We start from the raw sequence: 17,801 nt of genomic DNA on the forward strand, positions 1-17,801 counted from the left end.
ACACACACTGAGAATGAGCCAAGACTCCATGCACATCACACACACACACACACGCACGCACGCACGCACACACACACACACACTGAGAATGAGCCAAGACTCCATGCACATCACACACACACACACACGCACGCACGCACGCACACACACACACACTCACTTCCAAACCCAAGATGCAGTGTGTGAAATGTGCCTTTGTGCTGCAACAATGACTAACAAGTCAAAAAGATGATTCAGTATGGCTGAGATGTTAAAAATGTGAATCTAAGGCTACTTTGAGAAATGTTTTCTCACAGCATTGTTACTTGCAGATGTTTAGAGGAAACAAATGGCTTCTGTGAGATGATCTTGTGCACTGCATGAGTGAAATGTCAAACTCAGTATTGTGTCCTGCCATGCAAAATCAGCCAAATTTCAATTTTCTGATTGTGTCAAAAAGAGTTATTTCTTGTTTTGTTTTTTTTCCCTCAGAAAATTCATGAGCAGCTCAGCCATAACATAACAACCTTCAGACAACTGATAGCTGTCAGGATGTGTCGGGGACAAGAGCCTCCTGCTGGATTTGGCTCGGTCCAGCATGACTCTGGAATGGCATGCAGCCAGCAGGATACAAATGAAAGTTCAGCGCGCTCATCCACGGTGTGAGATTCCTCATGTGATGCAGTCAATGAGCAAGGCCACAGGTCACTTTCAGGACCCTCATGACACGCTCATTGTGTCATGTTAATGATGTGTTCACAGGGATTGTGTAAAACAGCTGAGATGCATCGCGTATGATGTCAGTTTGTCAAGGACACACAGTTGAAGTCCTCTTGTTGTTTTCATGCACATATTTGTTAATTTTAACAATAGATCCCAAAGAAACTGTATGAACATCTTAGAACAGCAAGTTCTGGGGTTAATGAAACTGAGATGACCTCTATGTTCTTTTCCTTCAGTCACATTGATTACTGAGACAGGTATATGGGAGGTGGTGCAATGTAAGTCGTTTCTGAGGATGCCACATGAAACCTAAGCCGTCTGGGACATACAAGAGCAAATCATCACCTTATGCATGTTATGTCACAGCGGTGAATCATACTGCCATACAGACTTGATCACTAAGGTCATTATCAGAAATATACAAAATACTAAATATAACAAGGACTAAAAATAGAAAGAATCGCAGATGCTGAATTATTAACTATTAACTAGTTGCTTCTTAGCAAAATACTAAATATAATAAGGACTAAAAGTAGAAAGAATCTCAGATGCTGAATTATTAACTATTTGCTTATTAGCATGCATATTACTGAAAGCTAAGAAAGATTTAATTTACAAAATAAAATGTTCACATTATTTTGTCCAGATTTTGAAAGAAAAATGACCAGTTACAACACATACATTTAAGATGTTAATTAAGATTTCTATTTAAAAAAAAATCTGTTCTTTTGAGTTTTCTGTGCATAAAAAAATGTATTCAACATTGAAAATAATAAATGGTTCTTGAGTGTGAAATCAGCATATTAAAATGATTTCTGAAGGATCATGTGATACTGCACCCTTGGTGAGCGTAAAATTACTTCAGTTAGAAGAATGCTGTTTGAGAAATGGTCCACTGTTGAACAACAAAGCAAAGAATGTTAAAAACACTCAGCTGTACTGATTGTGAGGTTATTAAATAAAAATGTCTTTTCTCTTTCAAGCGAAAAGTGATTACTTGATTGATCCCTAGGAGAGAGGAAATTTCAGAATATATTTTAAGAATACAATACATATAAAAACAATATTATGGTGTTACCTATTGGTGTACAGGTTTGACAATGCTTGTGAGGTCCAAAATATCCTCACTTTTCAAAAATGTCCTCACTGATTTAGTAAAAACGTGTTGAACACCGATACGTGAGCAGACAGCAAAATCCCCAGAGTTAAATCAAATCTGCCCAGAGTACATATTGTCCCAATCTACAGAGTGTTAAAGTAACACTGAAGCCGAGTTAAAGTTATTGGGATAATTTACATTTAAGATGTTAATTAAGATTTCTATTTTTAAAAAAATCTGTTCTTTTGAGTTTTCTGTGCATAAAAAAAATGTATTCAACATTGAAAATAATAAATGGTTCTTGAGTGTGAAATCAGCATATTAAAATGATTTCTGAAGGATCATGTGATACTGCACCCTTGGTGAGCGTAAAATTACTTCAGTTAGAAGAATGCTGTTTGAGAAATGGTCCACTGTTGAACAACAAAGCAAAGAATGTTAAAAACACTCAGCTGTACTGATTGTGAGGTTATTAAATAAAAATGTCTTTTCTCTTTCAAGCGAAAAGTGATTACTTGATTGATCCCTAGGAGAGAGGAAATTTCAGAATATATTTTAAGAATACAATACATATAAAAACAATATTATGGTGTTACCTATTGGTGTACAGGTTTGACAATGCTTGTGAGGTCCAAAATATCCTCACTTTTCAAAAATGTCCTCACTGATTTAGTAAAAACGTGTTGAACACCGATACGTGAGCAGACAGCAAAATCCCCAGAGTTAAATCAAATCTGCCCAGAGTACATATTGTCCCAATCTACAGAGTGTTAAAGTAACACTGAAGCCGAGTTAAAGTTATTGGGATAATTAAGCAATTAATTAATTGATGAGTGAGCATTAATAAAGAAAACCCGCTGTTAACAATGTTGAAGATGAACAACTACTGCTCAGGCTTTTAGACATGAAAACGTATCACATAATCCTCAACAGTGGTAACTCTGCTTCAGTGTTACTTTAACACTATAGTTAAAAGGATTCACGATCAAATCATGTTTCTAGTTAAATCTATGTTTTGCACAGATTTCTGCGAAGGTTATGTTTAGGAGTATAGGGTCAGGTTAGGCAATAGAAAATGAACAGCTTTGCCCTCAAAAACAGTGTGTGAAAGGCATGCTCCAAATTATTTAGTATTTCAGTGATAACATTCGAGCCTCTCTGGAATACAAAAAGGCTGGACGTGCTTACTGGGATCTACAGTTGTGCTCAAAATTATTCATACCCTTGTTAAATATGATCAAAGAAGGCTGTGAAAATGAATCGGTATCATCAATCCTTTAGATATTTTATTTTAAAAATTTACTAAAGTTTAACCTTTCATTGGAGAATAAGAATTTAAAATGGGAGAGAAATCTCATTATGAAATAAATGTTTTTCTCTAATAAACAATTAATCATACCCTTTTATCCAATACTTTTTGCAACATCCATTTGCCTAGAGAACAGCTCTGAGTCTTCACCTATAACGCCTGAAGAGTTTAGAGAACATCTGACAAGAGATCAGAGACCATTCCTTCATACAGAATCTCTCCAGACCAGGGGTTTCCAAACTTTTCCTAAAGTGGGCCGGAATCGATGATGTGGAAACACTGAGGGGCCGGATGCTTCTACCTCTCTCTCTATATATATATATACATATATATTATGTATGTATGATGTTGAGTTGACAGTAGCAGTAACTTGAGTTTTGTTGAGGATAAAATTATGTAAATATCTTATATTTCATTGTACACACGGGGTACTTTTTTATCCCTGTGTGCACCAAACTCATCTTGAGTGTTTGCTGCTAAAAAGCTTTTTTTTTGTTTGTTTCATCTGACCATTGAACCCAGTCCCGTTTAAAGTTCCAGTTGTGTCTAGCAAATAAGTATGCTGGAGTTTGTTTTTGGATGAGAGTGTTTTCTTTTCTAGTTTTTTCTTGAAACCCTCCCAAACAACAATTTATTTAAGGTTAGATTGTTTTATTTTTGAATGAAAGATCAAGTGGATAAACGATGCGGATTTATTTTCACAGCCTTCTTTGATCATATTTACCATATTTATCAATTGTGTCTTAAAAACTCTTCAGTTCATATGTTGGATGTTTTAATGGAAAGCTTGTACAAACTGTCTTGTTAATTAAGGCGTTATGATCTGGTTTCAATGTCTGTTCCATCAATAAAGAAGAGCCTTTTCAAACGCGGTAATTTGAAGACATAAACAAATCAAACAGTAAAGCATGGTGTTAGTCTATGGCTTAAGTCATGCTGACAGGTTCAGTTGTACGACAGGGTGTCTATCCAGTTCTAAGAGCTGCCAACGGCACCTGAGCCATATTAGTCAATGCCAACCGCAGAATCCAAGTCGTGTACTCAAACACTCAGGTTACTGTATAGGAATGTTCATATTTACCAAGGGTATGAATAATTTTGAGCACAACTGTAAATCAATTGTGTCTTAAAAACTCTTCAGTTCATATGTTGGATGTTTTAATGGAAAGCTTGTACAAACTGTCTTGTTAATTAAGACATTATGATCTGGTTTCAATGTCTGTTCCATCAATAAAGAAGAGCCTTTTCAAACGCGGTAATTTGAAGACATAAACAAATCAAACAGTAAAGCATGGTGTTAGTCTATGGCTTAAGTCATGCTGACAGGTTCAGTTGTACGACAGGGTGTCTATCCAGTTCTAAGAGCTGCCAACGGCACCTGAGCCATATTAGTCAATGCCAACCGCAGAATCCAAGTCGTGTACTCAAACACTCAGGTTACTGTATAGGAATGTTCGTCTGACTGGTGGGAGACAGTGAAGGCGGGTTCCTGATATGGTCAAAACAAGTGGTGAACGTATATCAAATATAGAAATCTAGTGACGGTTTAGTGTAAGTTGAATACTGGAGATCATTTCAAGAGGAATATGCTCTTGTGTGGTTTGAATAATGAAAGAAGGACTGTTTTTACTTTATTTTACATAATTTTAACAGTGTTCCACTGAGGAAATAAATGATGTCAGGTGAACGTTATTTATGTCATTCTGAGAGTTATATTTTAGCTCTGCATAATGTGTTCTGTGCAGTTCTCCAACAACAACAAAAATCTATTTTGTCTTCAACTGAATAATTTTAATATCCTGTTGAGTTTCACTGAAAAAAAACATGTAAATCCCTTTCAGTTTTGAGTTAGGCTATAAGATCTATATAAATCTAGATAGCTCATTGCATCACAAATACGCTTTGAAGTATACTGTTGCTATAATGTACGTCAAGACATATATAGACCAAATCTCAAGACATATGCAGCCAAATTGATATTCACATTTTCCAAAGACAGATCTCTCCCTCCACCTACTGGCCGAGTGTTTCACCAGCAGCACAGTATGTTGATAAAGCCTATAGAGACAGAGAAAATTATTAAACAATACCACTAATTCAGTTCATAAATTCATACTATGTTCATATTATATATATATATAAACACATATAAATAAAAAAATTTTTATGTAAGTTACTCACTGGCAGATTTGTTTTAAGTTCAAAAATAATAGATTGAACAACAAAGCAATATTTATGCAGAATAGGCTATATCATTTGTTTGCTCTGACACCTCTCATCAAGGTCACAATTGACAAAGCTGATGTAAGAGAACCTGACCCCCTTGAGACTGAAGCTTACAGTTGACATAGACTGTCTGTAAATATAAGCCTATAAGGTATGTAAGAGAAACGCTGATATTCTAACATTCACATAACACAGTGACATGCGTGGTCTTACGGATATTAAAAGAACCATAAATAAACATATAGGCCTATAGTGGGGGGAAAAATGTCTGAGACTTAGTGGACATGCGTAGGCCTTTCTTTAGGCTATTTTTCAACTTTTACGTTTTTTTTTTCTTTCATACTTGTCCAATCAAAATGTGATTTTGACGTTACATACAAATAGAGTTTAGCTGGGTGTATTTTAAGTTCTAGGAAAGCTCTTAATTAGAGGTGTGCAATAAATCTGACTCAGCACAGCACGGCCCCAGTGTTACGTCGAGGCAGCGGCCGTATCCAAGTCCGTAACTACAAACCTCATCATCATCATCCTCAACAACATGGCGCCAGCGTACAGCTGGACCGCACATAGACGCCACGGCACTTCTTCAACAAGTTACTTTACTCACTAAACGCAGCGTCGCGAAGATTTTTGTATCTTTTCTTTTTACTTTTCTTCTTACCCACTTCGTTTGTTCTCTTTGACAAAGATCAGACTTTTTGTTCATCTTAGTCTCAACAACTCACCTGCTTTAGCAAAAAGAACAGACCGTACTGGACTCACTCACTGTTGCTGTATTTCTCAAAGTAAAAGGAAAGTGAGCACTGAAATTACGCAGAGGGGAAAAGTACTTTTTCCCCAGAAAAATAAGCCATGTAACTGCGCTCGAAAGGCTTTTCTTCAGAGGACATGCATCTAAACATGAGCGAAAATAACTGTCCATTTGAAGAAAGGGATAGAGACAGACTTCCTCCTATACTAAATCATGTAAGTTTTTTTCAAATATTGCTGTACAAATATTGCAGACTGGTTGAATAGTACGTGAATGCATATTTTTTGCACTTTTATGCACTGTATTAATCTGAATTTTGCTTTATTTTTAATGCACGTTTGCATTTGAATTGGTGTGGTAATCCTAATGGAAATAATTTATATTGGATTCTTTACGAAATCAGCCTACAGCTGACGTAGTGTTAAATAACTCCGTAAAAGTCACCCTAAAAGCGGCATATGTGATTCATGGAATATTTAGCTCAGCCTTCTGCACGCACAGCGCATTTTCTTTTAGTGATTTTGTATTTTCCTGGTGTTGAAAGCACACAGAAAACATCAGCCATTAATGTTTCGTTTCCTTAAAACAACACTGCTGCTGCTGGTTACGCACTGAGTGACACAATCTCAGTTAACAATTAAGGTTTTGATTTCCTCCACTATTGTTTAAATGTGCTGTAATATGTATTGTATTCTTTACTGATACTTATTTTTATTCAGATATTTGAATAAGGGGGAGGGGCATATATTTTTTTAGTAGGCTATTTATTTTACTGATTTTTGCTTAAGTAGATGTTAATCTGTCAGTCTAGTGTAGTATAGTAAATATAGTTTATTGCAGTATCTGTTCTCTATTGCCATTTGTTTTATCAGCAGAGTACAGGTGTGCCGCAGCACAATTATTTTTTTAGAAATATTGGAATATAACGAGGATCATTTCATCGGCAGAGCTTGGATCGTGGGCCGAAGCTCCCTTTCCCCTCTTATGGAAGCTTCATCTCCACCCTGAATCACAAAAGAGAGTCAGGCAGCCACAGTCTTTCTTCTCCGCTCCTGCTACCTGCAGTCAAACAAGGTCAGACTGCTTCCAGCGCTGCCAGTTTTAGCTGTTTCTTGTTGCATAACTTGATTTTGTTGATATTATTAAACATATTTTATCCATCCATAGTCAGTGCTTTAGGTCTACAAGCAGGTAACTCAAGCAAGGGTTACTATGGTTTTAAAATGATATGCATGAGTGATTTAAAGGTAATTCCCTTTTGCAACAACAAAAAAAACTAATTGCATTTCAAAGCAGTCCATTTTGGCTGCTTTGAATTGATAACCACTTCACTGTTTCAAGCAGATGTTTTCCTTTCTTTGTTTTGGAGATCAAAGATGTTGTCGATGTGATGCATTGTGTTCACGTGTTCACGAGTGTTCACGCCTGTCTTTAGCACAGATGAGCTGGGGACTTGTTAGGAAGACTACATGGACTGAGGCCTGACACTGTGCTAAAGCTCGTTAAATGTTCTCACTTTACCTTATAAATTCACTGGGCGAACCTCGAAAATGTCAGTTGTTCCTACTGTAGTTCACAAGTACAAATCTTTTTGTGAATCTTAACTCATCAGCTTTAATCAGTGCATTTGTTGAGAATGAAAGAACTAGAGTGCCTTTAAATATAATAACTCACTGTGCTGATGGTGATTGCATGTTATTAGGTGGTTGCTGGGATGCTGAAAGTCATTGTTCAGATAGTTGTTTCTGATAAGATAATGACAAATAATTGTTAGCTGTAGAGTGATTGCAAAAAATCCCCCTGGAGAGCATGATGAACGGCCCACCTTGCTCATATTGTGAGCTGCTGTCTAATGCATTCTGTGTGCATTTGTTTTCAGTGAGAGAGCTTCCCCCAATATGTCCAGATGTGAGACAGAAGCATCGTATCTCTATTGATGTTCTCCCTCCAGAGGTGAAGGCTCGTTTTGTCTCAGAACCCATTATTCCCATTCGGACCAAAACCGCCAAAGAGTTTCAGTATGTGCTTCTTCCTTTAGTCAACCTGCAGAATTCCCAAGGTCAGTTACAGTGTTTTATAATTGTGTATTTGTTTCCGGCTGTAGGGACGATGTTGAAAGGGCAACTATCTCAGGGGATTGGAAGCAAGTCCATGATTTCTACTTGACCACATTTGATTCCTTTTTGGAACTCAATGGTGCATTTAAGGTGTGTTGAAGCTCTAAACACAGTGTCTTGTTCATGTTTTAAAAGTGTTTACTAGATTGCTGTTGATTGTTTTCATATTGCTTGAAATCTCTTTTGAGCATAAGCTTACTTTGCCAAAAAGGCCCAAATTAACCACAGGTTTTACTGTGAATTATCAGTTAATTTAGTGTGTGTAAAATATAACAACAATAGTTTAAAATATAATTATTTAAAAACAAATATTTTACTAGTTGCTCAATTATTAATGGCATATAATTGACTTGTCTAAATGTGTTTTTATTTAGGCTATTGAATAATGGTTAATTTTATGAATGAAACATCCTTTTAAGTTTAGCCAAATTTTTTAATGAGAACTCTTGGAAGTCGGTGGAAAAAGTAACCGTGAAAGTCAGGAGAGGAGGAAAACTGAACATTTTGGTCTCCAAATGAATCAATGAGCTCATTCAGGGAGTAAAAAACAACATCTGCATATGGTTTCATCAGAAAATGTTATTCTTATATGAGGTGAATGTTTTACCATCCATTTTATATGTGAAGTATATATAATATGCACCATGTAAGTGGATGGTAGAAAGTATCATTAATGTTTTTATGTTTAAATTTTCTTTTCAGAAAGAAGCAAATGCTCCCTTTAACACTATTGAAGACTCAGGAATAAACATCAAATTTGTCAATATTGTTTATGATGCCTTACTCCACACGGTAAGTAAGAAAATTTTCATCGTAAGAACTGACTGAAGTTTTCTTATAATTGAATTACACAGTAAGCCATTGTGCTCTGTCTGTTGTTTTGAATTTGGTTTTAACAAAATTGGTTTAATCTGCTCAATTTGCAGCCTGCAGACACACAGAAATCAGTCCTGAAGGGAATTATTAATAGCTTATTAAGAGAATGGAATTTTGGGTTTTCATTTTTTTTCCTCTCCATTTGGTGGTGAGAGTTAGACGCTTTCATAAACAGAAGCATGTACAGATGTCGGTCTTCTCCAGAGTTCGCATATAGCGGTATTCATCTCCAGACTGTTGATGGGCTCTCTGACCTACATTTCTCTGGAGGACATGATGAAAATGAAAAGCAGAGGCAATTATTGGGCTGATCTGTCTGCCACTAATGTAAGGCAGCCTCTGTATTATGGCTCTCTGACCTACATTTCTCTGGAGGACATGATGAAAATGAAAAGCAGAGGCAATTATTGGGCTGATCTGTCTGCCACTAATGTCAGGCAGCCTCTGTATTATTTGCATTTGCCGTGCCTAAGGAAGGGATGAGGTCATACTGGAGAGGGAAAGAGCTGGTTTCCGCTGCAGTGCCACTTATTAAAAGCCAGACTTCTTTCTCTGCTCCTAAATGAAAAGTTATATTTCCTTTTTGAAGTTTGCTGAAATGCCTCTCTGTGTCGCAGAACCCTCAGTACACCAGCCCAGCCACATATGTCATCTATGCACACTTACTGAGGCAAATAGCAGCCCTGGCTGAAGCGGACCACCATTTCCTGATGCACTGGTTTAAAAAGTGAGTCTGTACAAGAGAGCAATTCACAATGGAAAAGTCTAATTCTTTTAAATAAATTAGCTTTTTGGCTTTTTTGCATTCTAAGTAGTTGTGGTTTTAATTGTGAAATGTGTAAATCCAACAAATAGCAGAGCTAGCCAGTGTCAAGGCATTACACAAATTGACAGTAAAAAAAGAAGTGTGTATGGATTATATCTTCCTGTTTACGATATGTTTCATCTTTCAGGCTGCCTCAGAAGCGTTTCAAACAGCTGGTGGAGCGCTTGCAACTCTTCATCACTACCCGTCTATTTCCTGCCAAGCCAGAAGAGTTGCCGCCCATGGCCAAATGCTCCTGGTGGATTCCCTCAGCCACTAAAGTCCTTTCCCTGCTTAGTGAGTACTACTGTGCTGGCCACTAGAGAGTACCTGGAGAAAGTCAAGATGCTTTCTCGTAGTTCTTTACAACTGATTTTGAACCAAAATAATCCTAACATTGACCTCGTTTTAACAGATGCTGCAAATAGCATTTCCTCTTCCTCCATCATCCCTTTCACTGATTTCTACAACCTAACATTGGACCACATAGACTTTATGGAGGATTACCACACGTGGCAGGCTCACGGAAATTCAAACAGGTGTGAATATAAAAATATAATTTAAAATAACGCTTCAATTTGTGTTTTGTCTTGTTTTTTGTCCTTAAAACAAGAAATGTACTTGACAGGAAAAATTGCATTAGATAATAAATAATAATTTTTACAATATTGTTTGTTTTTTTCTTATCTTAATTAGCATAATTACATGTTTTAAGCATAAATCATTTCCAGCTTAAAAATTACTAAGTTGTAAGATCTATGTGTGAAACATGTCATTAAAATATACTGCATTTAAAAGATTGGTGTCAGTAAGATTTGTATTAGTTTTGTGTATTTATTTTTTTATTTATTTTATTAGTGTGAATGCATTCAATTTATCAATAGTGACAGTAAAGGCATTTGTAATGTTACAAAAGATTTAAAATAAATGCTTTTGATTCTTTTGAACTTTCTAGTCATAAATCCTGAATCCTGAAAAAAGTGCATCACAGTTTCCACAAAAATATTAAGTAGCACAACTTTTTCAGCATTGATAATGATAATAAGAAGAAATGTTGTTTGAGTACCACATCAGCATATTAAAATGATAGGTGAAGGATGCTGTGACACTAAAAACTGAAGTAATGGCTCCTGAAAATTTTCTTTAAATTCTTAAAATTAATTACATTTTAAAACATATTAAAAGAAAAGAGTTGTTTTAAACTGTAATAGTATTTCTGTTATAATAATAATTATTATATATATACATATATACTGCACATACAGTATATACTGCTTTACTGTATTTTTGATGAAATAACGGCAGCCTTTGGTCAGCATAAGACTACCATATGCTTAATAAAGGAAAGACTACTGGGATTAGAAGAACAGAATTTAAGATATATTGGTCTGTCACCATTGAACACTTTAAACTTGTACCTAAGACCAAGTAATTTCTGATCTATATCTTCTCAGGTTCACCTTCTGTCAGTTCCCCTTCATCCTGTCCACAGTGGTGAAGAAGGCCATCATCCAGAGAGACTCTGAGCAGCAGATGATCAGCATGGCCAGGGTGAGATTTCACCTTCATAATGAGCTCTCACTATAGGCCTAACTAAATCTGTCTTAAGATGAAAAAACTAGTCTCTGTTTGGGAAAATATGTGTTCTAGTCCGAGAGTATTTTCTGATAACAATCCTAGCTTGGGTGGGGCGGCCATTCCTATGGCTCCCTCCCAAACATATGTGTCCAGACTGTAGGTTAGCATAATTACATGTTTTAAGCATAAATCATTTCCAGCTTAAAAAAAATTACTAAGTTGTAAGATCTATGTGTGAAACATGTCATTAAAATATACTGCATTTAAAAGATTGGTGTCGGTAAGATTTGTATTAGTTTTGTGTATTTATTTTTTTATTTATTTTATTAGTGTGAATGCATTCAATTTATCAATAGTGACAGTAAAGGCATTTGTAATGTTACAAAAGATTTAAAATAAATGCTTTTGATTCTTTTGAACTTTCTAGTCATAAATCCTGAATCCTGAAAAAAGTGCATCACAGTTTCCACAAAAATATTAAGTAGCACAACTTTTTCAGCATTGATAATGATAATAAGAAGAAATGTTGTTTGAGTACCACATCAGCATATTAAAATGATAGGTGAAGGATGCTGTGACACTAAAAACTGAAGTAATGGCTCCTGAAATTTTTCTTTAAATTCTTAAAATTAATTACATTTTAAAACATATTAAAAGAAAAGAGTTGTTTTAAACTGTAATAGTATTTCTGTTATAATAATAATTATTATATATATACATATATACTGCATATACAGTATATACTGCTTTACTGTATTTTTGATGAAATAACGGCAGCCTTTGGTCAGCATAAGACTACCATATGCTTAATAAAGGAAAGACTACTGGGATTAGAAGAACAGAATTTAAGATATATTGGTCTGTCACCATTGAACACTTTAAACTTGTACCTAAGACCAAGTAATTTCTGATCTATATCTTCTCAGGTTCACCTTCTGTCAGTTCCCCTTCATCCTGTCCACAGTGGTGAAGAAGGCCATCATCCAGAGAGACTCTGAGCAGCAGATGATCAGCATGGCCAGGGTGAGATTTCACCTTCATAATGAGCTCTCACTATAGGCCTAACTAAATCTGTCTTAAGATGAAAAAACTAGTCTCTGTTTGGGAAAATATGTGTTCTAGTCCGAGAGTATTTTCTGATAACAATCCTAGCTTGGGTGGGGCGGCCATTCCTATGGCTCCCTCCCAAACATATGTGTCCAGACTGTAGGATAAACAGACACGTGGCTGGAGAATAATATCATCATACACCGCAAGTAGACAGACGTCATCTGTCTAAGAAATATGTTACTCAGAAACAAGAAATATAGAGACATTGAATAAAACCTAGATGTGGCCATGTTCTGCAAACCTGTTTGTTGACTGACAAATGAATTCCTCTCTATGTCCAATGCAGCAAACCCTGGTGGACAAGGTTTCTCGCAGGCAGAGGGTGGATATGAGTCTGCTGTTTCTCAACATTAAAGTTAGGCGTCTGCAGCTGGTCAGTGACTCACTGGATGAGGTAATACTGCTCGGTCCAAATCTGTAAACGTAGAATTGCGTCTGTTCCTGTAGATGTTACCAGGAGCTCCCTTGAACCATTGAAAACTATTTAGCTCTAAAGGAGGACATACTTATGTATGGGATGCATTGCTCTATATAAAGTAGTACAAATCTATGTTTTGTTTTCCTAGGCTGAGAGGACTTTCAGCCAACAGCATGTACATTATGTTCTGGAAAGTTCTAAGTCTGGCTAAGACTTAATTTGGAAAAATGGCCCCTCCATAAATGTGTTCCTTTTTTAATAGCTTTCGAGAAAGCGAGCAGACCTGAAGAAAAAACTGAAAGTGACGTTTGTTGGGGAAGCAGGGTTGGACATGGGTGGACTCACAAAAGAGTGGTTTCTTCTCCTGATTCGACAGATTTTTCACACAGACTATGGTAAGACAGTCAGGACTAACAGTGCCAGTCTTTGACAATATACAGGTGGTAACCACTGGAAGAAAAAAAACCTGAATAAATCTGTTGTCTCATTAAAAATTATTTTTATATATTATTTTAACATATTTTTCTTGAGAGGCAAAATAGCAAACTATGTTAAGACTATTTAAATGTTTACTCTCAACATCTTAACAAAGATGTCTCCCCAGTAACAAAATTTAATAAGGTTTATTATAAAAAAAAAGAATAAAAAAAAAAAGTAGTTGAACATTAATATTCAAAACCATGATCAGCAATGCAGATATTGTGTGCACACACACACACACATATATATATATATATATATATATACACACAGTACATATACTGTACATAGTTTGATTTATATTTGATAACACGTGTATATATATATATATATATATATACAGTATATGTGTGTGGTAGTATTTGTAGTAATAAATGATTTATTAATGTACATTTTCATACTCAAATCCCTTGATATTTAATGAGAGCAATCAAAAAAATTAGCATAATTCGTAACACTGTCTGACAAAAAAAACACATCTTAGAAAGTAATGAAAAGATTGTGGACCTTATGAGAGTAAAGAAACAGTAAAGAAACCAAAATAAACAAAGTAAAAGTGATATAGTTAGATTAACTCACAGTACATAATTAAATAAAAACTACCTGCACAGCAATTGTGCAGTTGCATAAACTAAAACTCTGTAGAAGGCTCCATTCTTGTGTGGCTCAGAAACAGCAAAAAGTACAGTCAGGTAAAAACACTGCAATGATAAGGGGAAAAAAATTAAGTAAAAAAAAAAGATAACAAATATTAAAATGTCTAGTTCAACAGTGTGCTCTAGTAAGAAAGTATCTTCAAGACTTCAAGTGTCAGACTTGAGTCGTCAGTCCTCATTTGCATAATTTATTTAGACACTGGTGTAAATAAATAACACAATCAGTGGGTGCTGCTTTGTCTTAGTGAATAGTAATTGTTCTTTTCTGCATCTGTGTGTCATGTTGCAGGCATGTTCACGTATGTGAAGGAGTCCCAGTGTCATTGGTTCAGCAGCTGGAAATGTGACAACTACTCTGAGTTCCGATTGGTTGGAGCCGTATCCTTTCATTTCCCTGCAGTTTATACAGTATAGGTGGCCACGTGTGGGTGTGACAAACTTAAAATAGCACATAAATACAGAGTCAGCTCCCATTTGGCACATACATCTGACGTTCATTCTCGTCCTTCTGTTTTCTGGTGGTAAATGTATTTTCTGCCACCAATCTGTGCTGTGATGATGTGAAAATGGAGCATATACTATTTTTATGCCATGTGATTTGTAAATGGTTATAATGCAATATGACGCTAATGACAGATGCACATATATAGTTATGGTTATGAAATGGTTTTGTAAGTGATGTGGTGCGTGAGCGGGCTCGTGTCAAGAGTCGAGAACTGCTCCATACGGTGCTCTCGGGAACGTGTGGGGAGAGACACGGTGGCAGCCAAAGCCTACCATGTCCTGCTGTTACCCCTCTAATTGCCCCGCTGGCTTAGGCTTGTCAATGCATGTGGCTGCAAGTCCAGAGCTCGGCCTCAGAGCTCCCTCTTCTTCAGCACAGAATTGCTGTGTCACATCAGTGAAGAATTATGAAATAAAGATTCTTTTGTTTTGTCTCGTTAGGAGCAGCCAGGGCTTGGTTTGTGTTGTCTCATCGTTGCAGTCCTCATGGAAACTGTCCCGCCTGTCTGCTCTCTCCCCTCTCTCTCCTGAGCTGAGGACTTTTTTCCATCGCCCTCGCTCCACATATGGAGAGCACATGGGGCTGAGTTGTCAGCTACAGCTGAAAGCACTTACGTGCAGGGCTCTTCACATTTTCCTCTAAATGTATTGTACACCTGTTGGGTGTTCTTCCATGCATCTTACTGTGCTGCTATACTGTAGGTGATGTTGCGATATTAGCAAATCTTAAATAACTTGTGTAAGTTGTGCAACACTAGTGACCAAAGTGTTTCAACCACTCCCTTCATCTTCAGTTGGTATTAAATTTGGCTGCTCAAGCAGATTACAATTCCATTTGCTGCCACTAGTTGCACAGAAAATTAAGTTGAGATTAAAAGGAAGTAGTGACAAATATTTTCTTCAGTATTATGACATACTTTTGAGTGAAAAAGAAAAAAAAGGTAGGCTGGGGGCTAGTTTCTATCCATCGGTTGTTGATTGGATGGAGGCAGCTCTGAATGTGAGCTTGCAGTCGATTGTAAGAATGGGGCAGGGTTTAAGCAGACAAAATAATTGGAGAAGTTCGCCATACATCAGAGGCATACAAGCCAGTAGACTTAGTTTATGTTACAGCCATGAATCATTCTTTGTTACTTGGCATTGCTAGTCAAAAGTGGGTGGTTTTAGTAGATGGGCATTCTTATTCAAGAGAACACTAGTACATTAGCATATAGAGTCCTCAAAGCTAACATACATGCACTAAAAGGCACGAAATTTCAGATTTTATTTTAATGAGTTTGTAATGATTGAAATTTTCTACCTTGAAGGCATAGCATAAGAATACAGGAGAAGATGTGCATAAGGATTTTGTGTTTTCACATTGGTTGTGTCTGAAACCCAAAAATGCTTATATGTGTCCTTTACTGCCTATGATATCGCACACTCCTGTGCCTATACACTTTTGTTAAAAAGTTTGGGGTTGATGAGATGATTACCAAGACAATATTTATTTGATAAAAAATACAGTAAAATAGTAATATTGTGAAATATCATTACATTTTAAAATAAATGTTTTCTGTTAAATAATATTTTAAAATGTAATTTACACCTGTGATGCCAAAGTGGAATTTTCAAAGCTGAAAAATGTCTTAATATCATCAGTGTTGAAAACTGTTGTGCTGCTTAATATTTTTGTGGATTTTTTTTCAGGATTCTTTGTTGAAAAGAAGTTTCAAAAGAAGAGCATTTATGTGAAATAGAAATATTTTGTAATATTATAAATGTCACTTTAAAAAAAAAATATCTAATGCATTCATACTGAATGAAACTATAAATTCTTAAAAAAAAAAAAACTAACCCCAAACTTTTGAATGGCAGTGTAGTTTGGTAGTTAAAATAAGTAAACTAATTTGTAGATATGACTAAAAATCAATTCACCTTGCATGGTGATCATTAGACGTGACAATATGGAAAGCAGAGTGTTACAGGTGCCTTCATATAAACTGCTGCTAGATCATTGGCCATCAAGCAGTGAGGAAGCTGCCTTTGGTTTCTGGCACAGCCATTGTGTAACAGAAGGCTGGAGGTCTGTGTCAGGTCTGTGAATCCTTCCAGCTGTGCACACTTAACCCCATCTGTCAGCTCATGGGCTTGGCTGTGTATAACAGCATCACACTGGACATCCGCTTCCCCCCTTGCGTCTACAAGAAGCTGCTGACCCCGCCCATTGTGCCATGTGACCTCGACACCCCCGTCGGCATGGCGACCCTCACCCTGGATGACCTCCAGCAGATTATGCCTGTATGTACACAAGCTGTGACACACCACATGGTATCATATTCAATCCTTCCAAATCTTGACAAACACATGTTTGTCAGTCACTGATGGGTGAACCTCCTGCTCTCACTGTGTAGAGTGGTGTTATTATTCCAATATAAAGTAATCCTGCCCCCCATATAGCATATATGTATGTACTATTTAGGATGTGATGCTCATTATATGGTGACATTGAGCTCACTCAGCCATATATAAACAGTGTAGATGTCTAAGAGAATAACACTGAGTCAGAAATAGCCCTTGCATTATCTTTTGCACTTCCAGGGTGTCACACAGCCTTCACAGACTCAAACACTCCTGTTGTCTAGTCGCCTGGATGCAATTAATAAGCCTCAGATGGTGCATTGTTCTGAGGACAGCAGTAATAGCGCTCTGTTGGCTTTCAGCTCTGCTGATAAAGTCATGCCTGTCTTTTGAATCTCACAGCGGCCTTTGAAGTATCATGCTTTTCTTTCTTTTGAACTCCTTAACCCTTCAAATTCTAGTTTCTTGTGTTCTGTTTCAAATACAGCTAAATATCAAGGAAGAGTATCCCATTACTGTTACTTATTGCTGCTTAATGAGAAATTATTATGAAAAAAAAAAAAAGAAGAATCAATGATTGTCTGCATGGTTACAACTCTGATTTTAGCATTCACAAGTTTATGGTCAGTACAATTTTTTTTCAGCAAGTGTAATTTAATATGATTGAATTGAACAAAAAAGACATCTGTAATGTTACAAATTTCAAATAAATGGTGTTCTTTTGATCTCTCTATTAATCAATGGATCCTAAAAAAATGTATCAGTTTCTAGAAAATATTAAGCAGCATAAATGTTTTCAACATTGATAATAAGAAGAAATGTTTCTTGAT

General features: G+C 36.3%; 1 protein-coding gene across 1 annotated transcript in view; it reads left to right on the forward strand.

The window, feature by feature from the left end:
• The first annotated feature begins 5,848 nt into the window (after positions 1-5,848).
• The window catches only part of LOC107753452 (probable E3 ubiquitin-protein ligase HECTD2), a 17,935-nt gene continuing 5,982 nt past the window's right edge, over positions 5,849-17,801 (forward strand). The window contains exons 1-14 of the mRNA XM_016569593.1: positions 5,849-6,302; positions 7,035-7,161; positions 7,967-8,105; positions 8,192-8,294; positions 8,907-8,996; positions 9,131-9,198; positions 9,670-9,807; positions 10,034-10,182; positions 10,301-10,424; positions 11,340-11,436; positions 12,860-12,967; positions 13,254-13,386; positions 14,417-14,505; positions 16,753-16,911. Of these exons, the coding sequence (XP_016425079.1) occupies positions 6,225-6,302; positions 7,035-7,161; positions 7,967-8,105; positions 8,192-8,294; positions 8,907-8,996; positions 9,131-9,198; positions 9,670-9,807; positions 10,034-10,182; positions 10,301-10,424; positions 11,340-11,436; positions 12,860-12,967; positions 13,254-13,386; positions 14,417-14,505; positions 16,753-16,911 (1,602 nt within the window). The 5' untranslated portion in view covers positions 5,849-6,224. The remainder of the gene's footprint in view (positions 6,303-7,034; positions 7,162-7,966; positions 8,106-8,191; positions 8,295-8,906; positions 8,997-9,130; positions 9,199-9,669; positions 9,808-10,033; positions 10,183-10,300; positions 10,425-11,339; positions 11,437-12,859; positions 12,968-13,253; positions 13,387-14,416; positions 14,506-16,752; positions 16,912-17,801) is intronic.

This window comes from Sinocyclocheilus rhinocerous, unplaced genomic scaffold (assembly GCF_001515625.1).
Source record: "Sinocyclocheilus rhinocerous isolate Xijiao unplaced genomic scaffold, SAMN03320098_v1.1 scaffold2216, whole genome shotgun sequence".
Lineage (NCBI taxonomy): Eukaryota > Metazoa > Chordata > Actinopteri > Cypriniformes > Cyprinidae > Sinocyclocheilus > Sinocyclocheilus rhinocerous.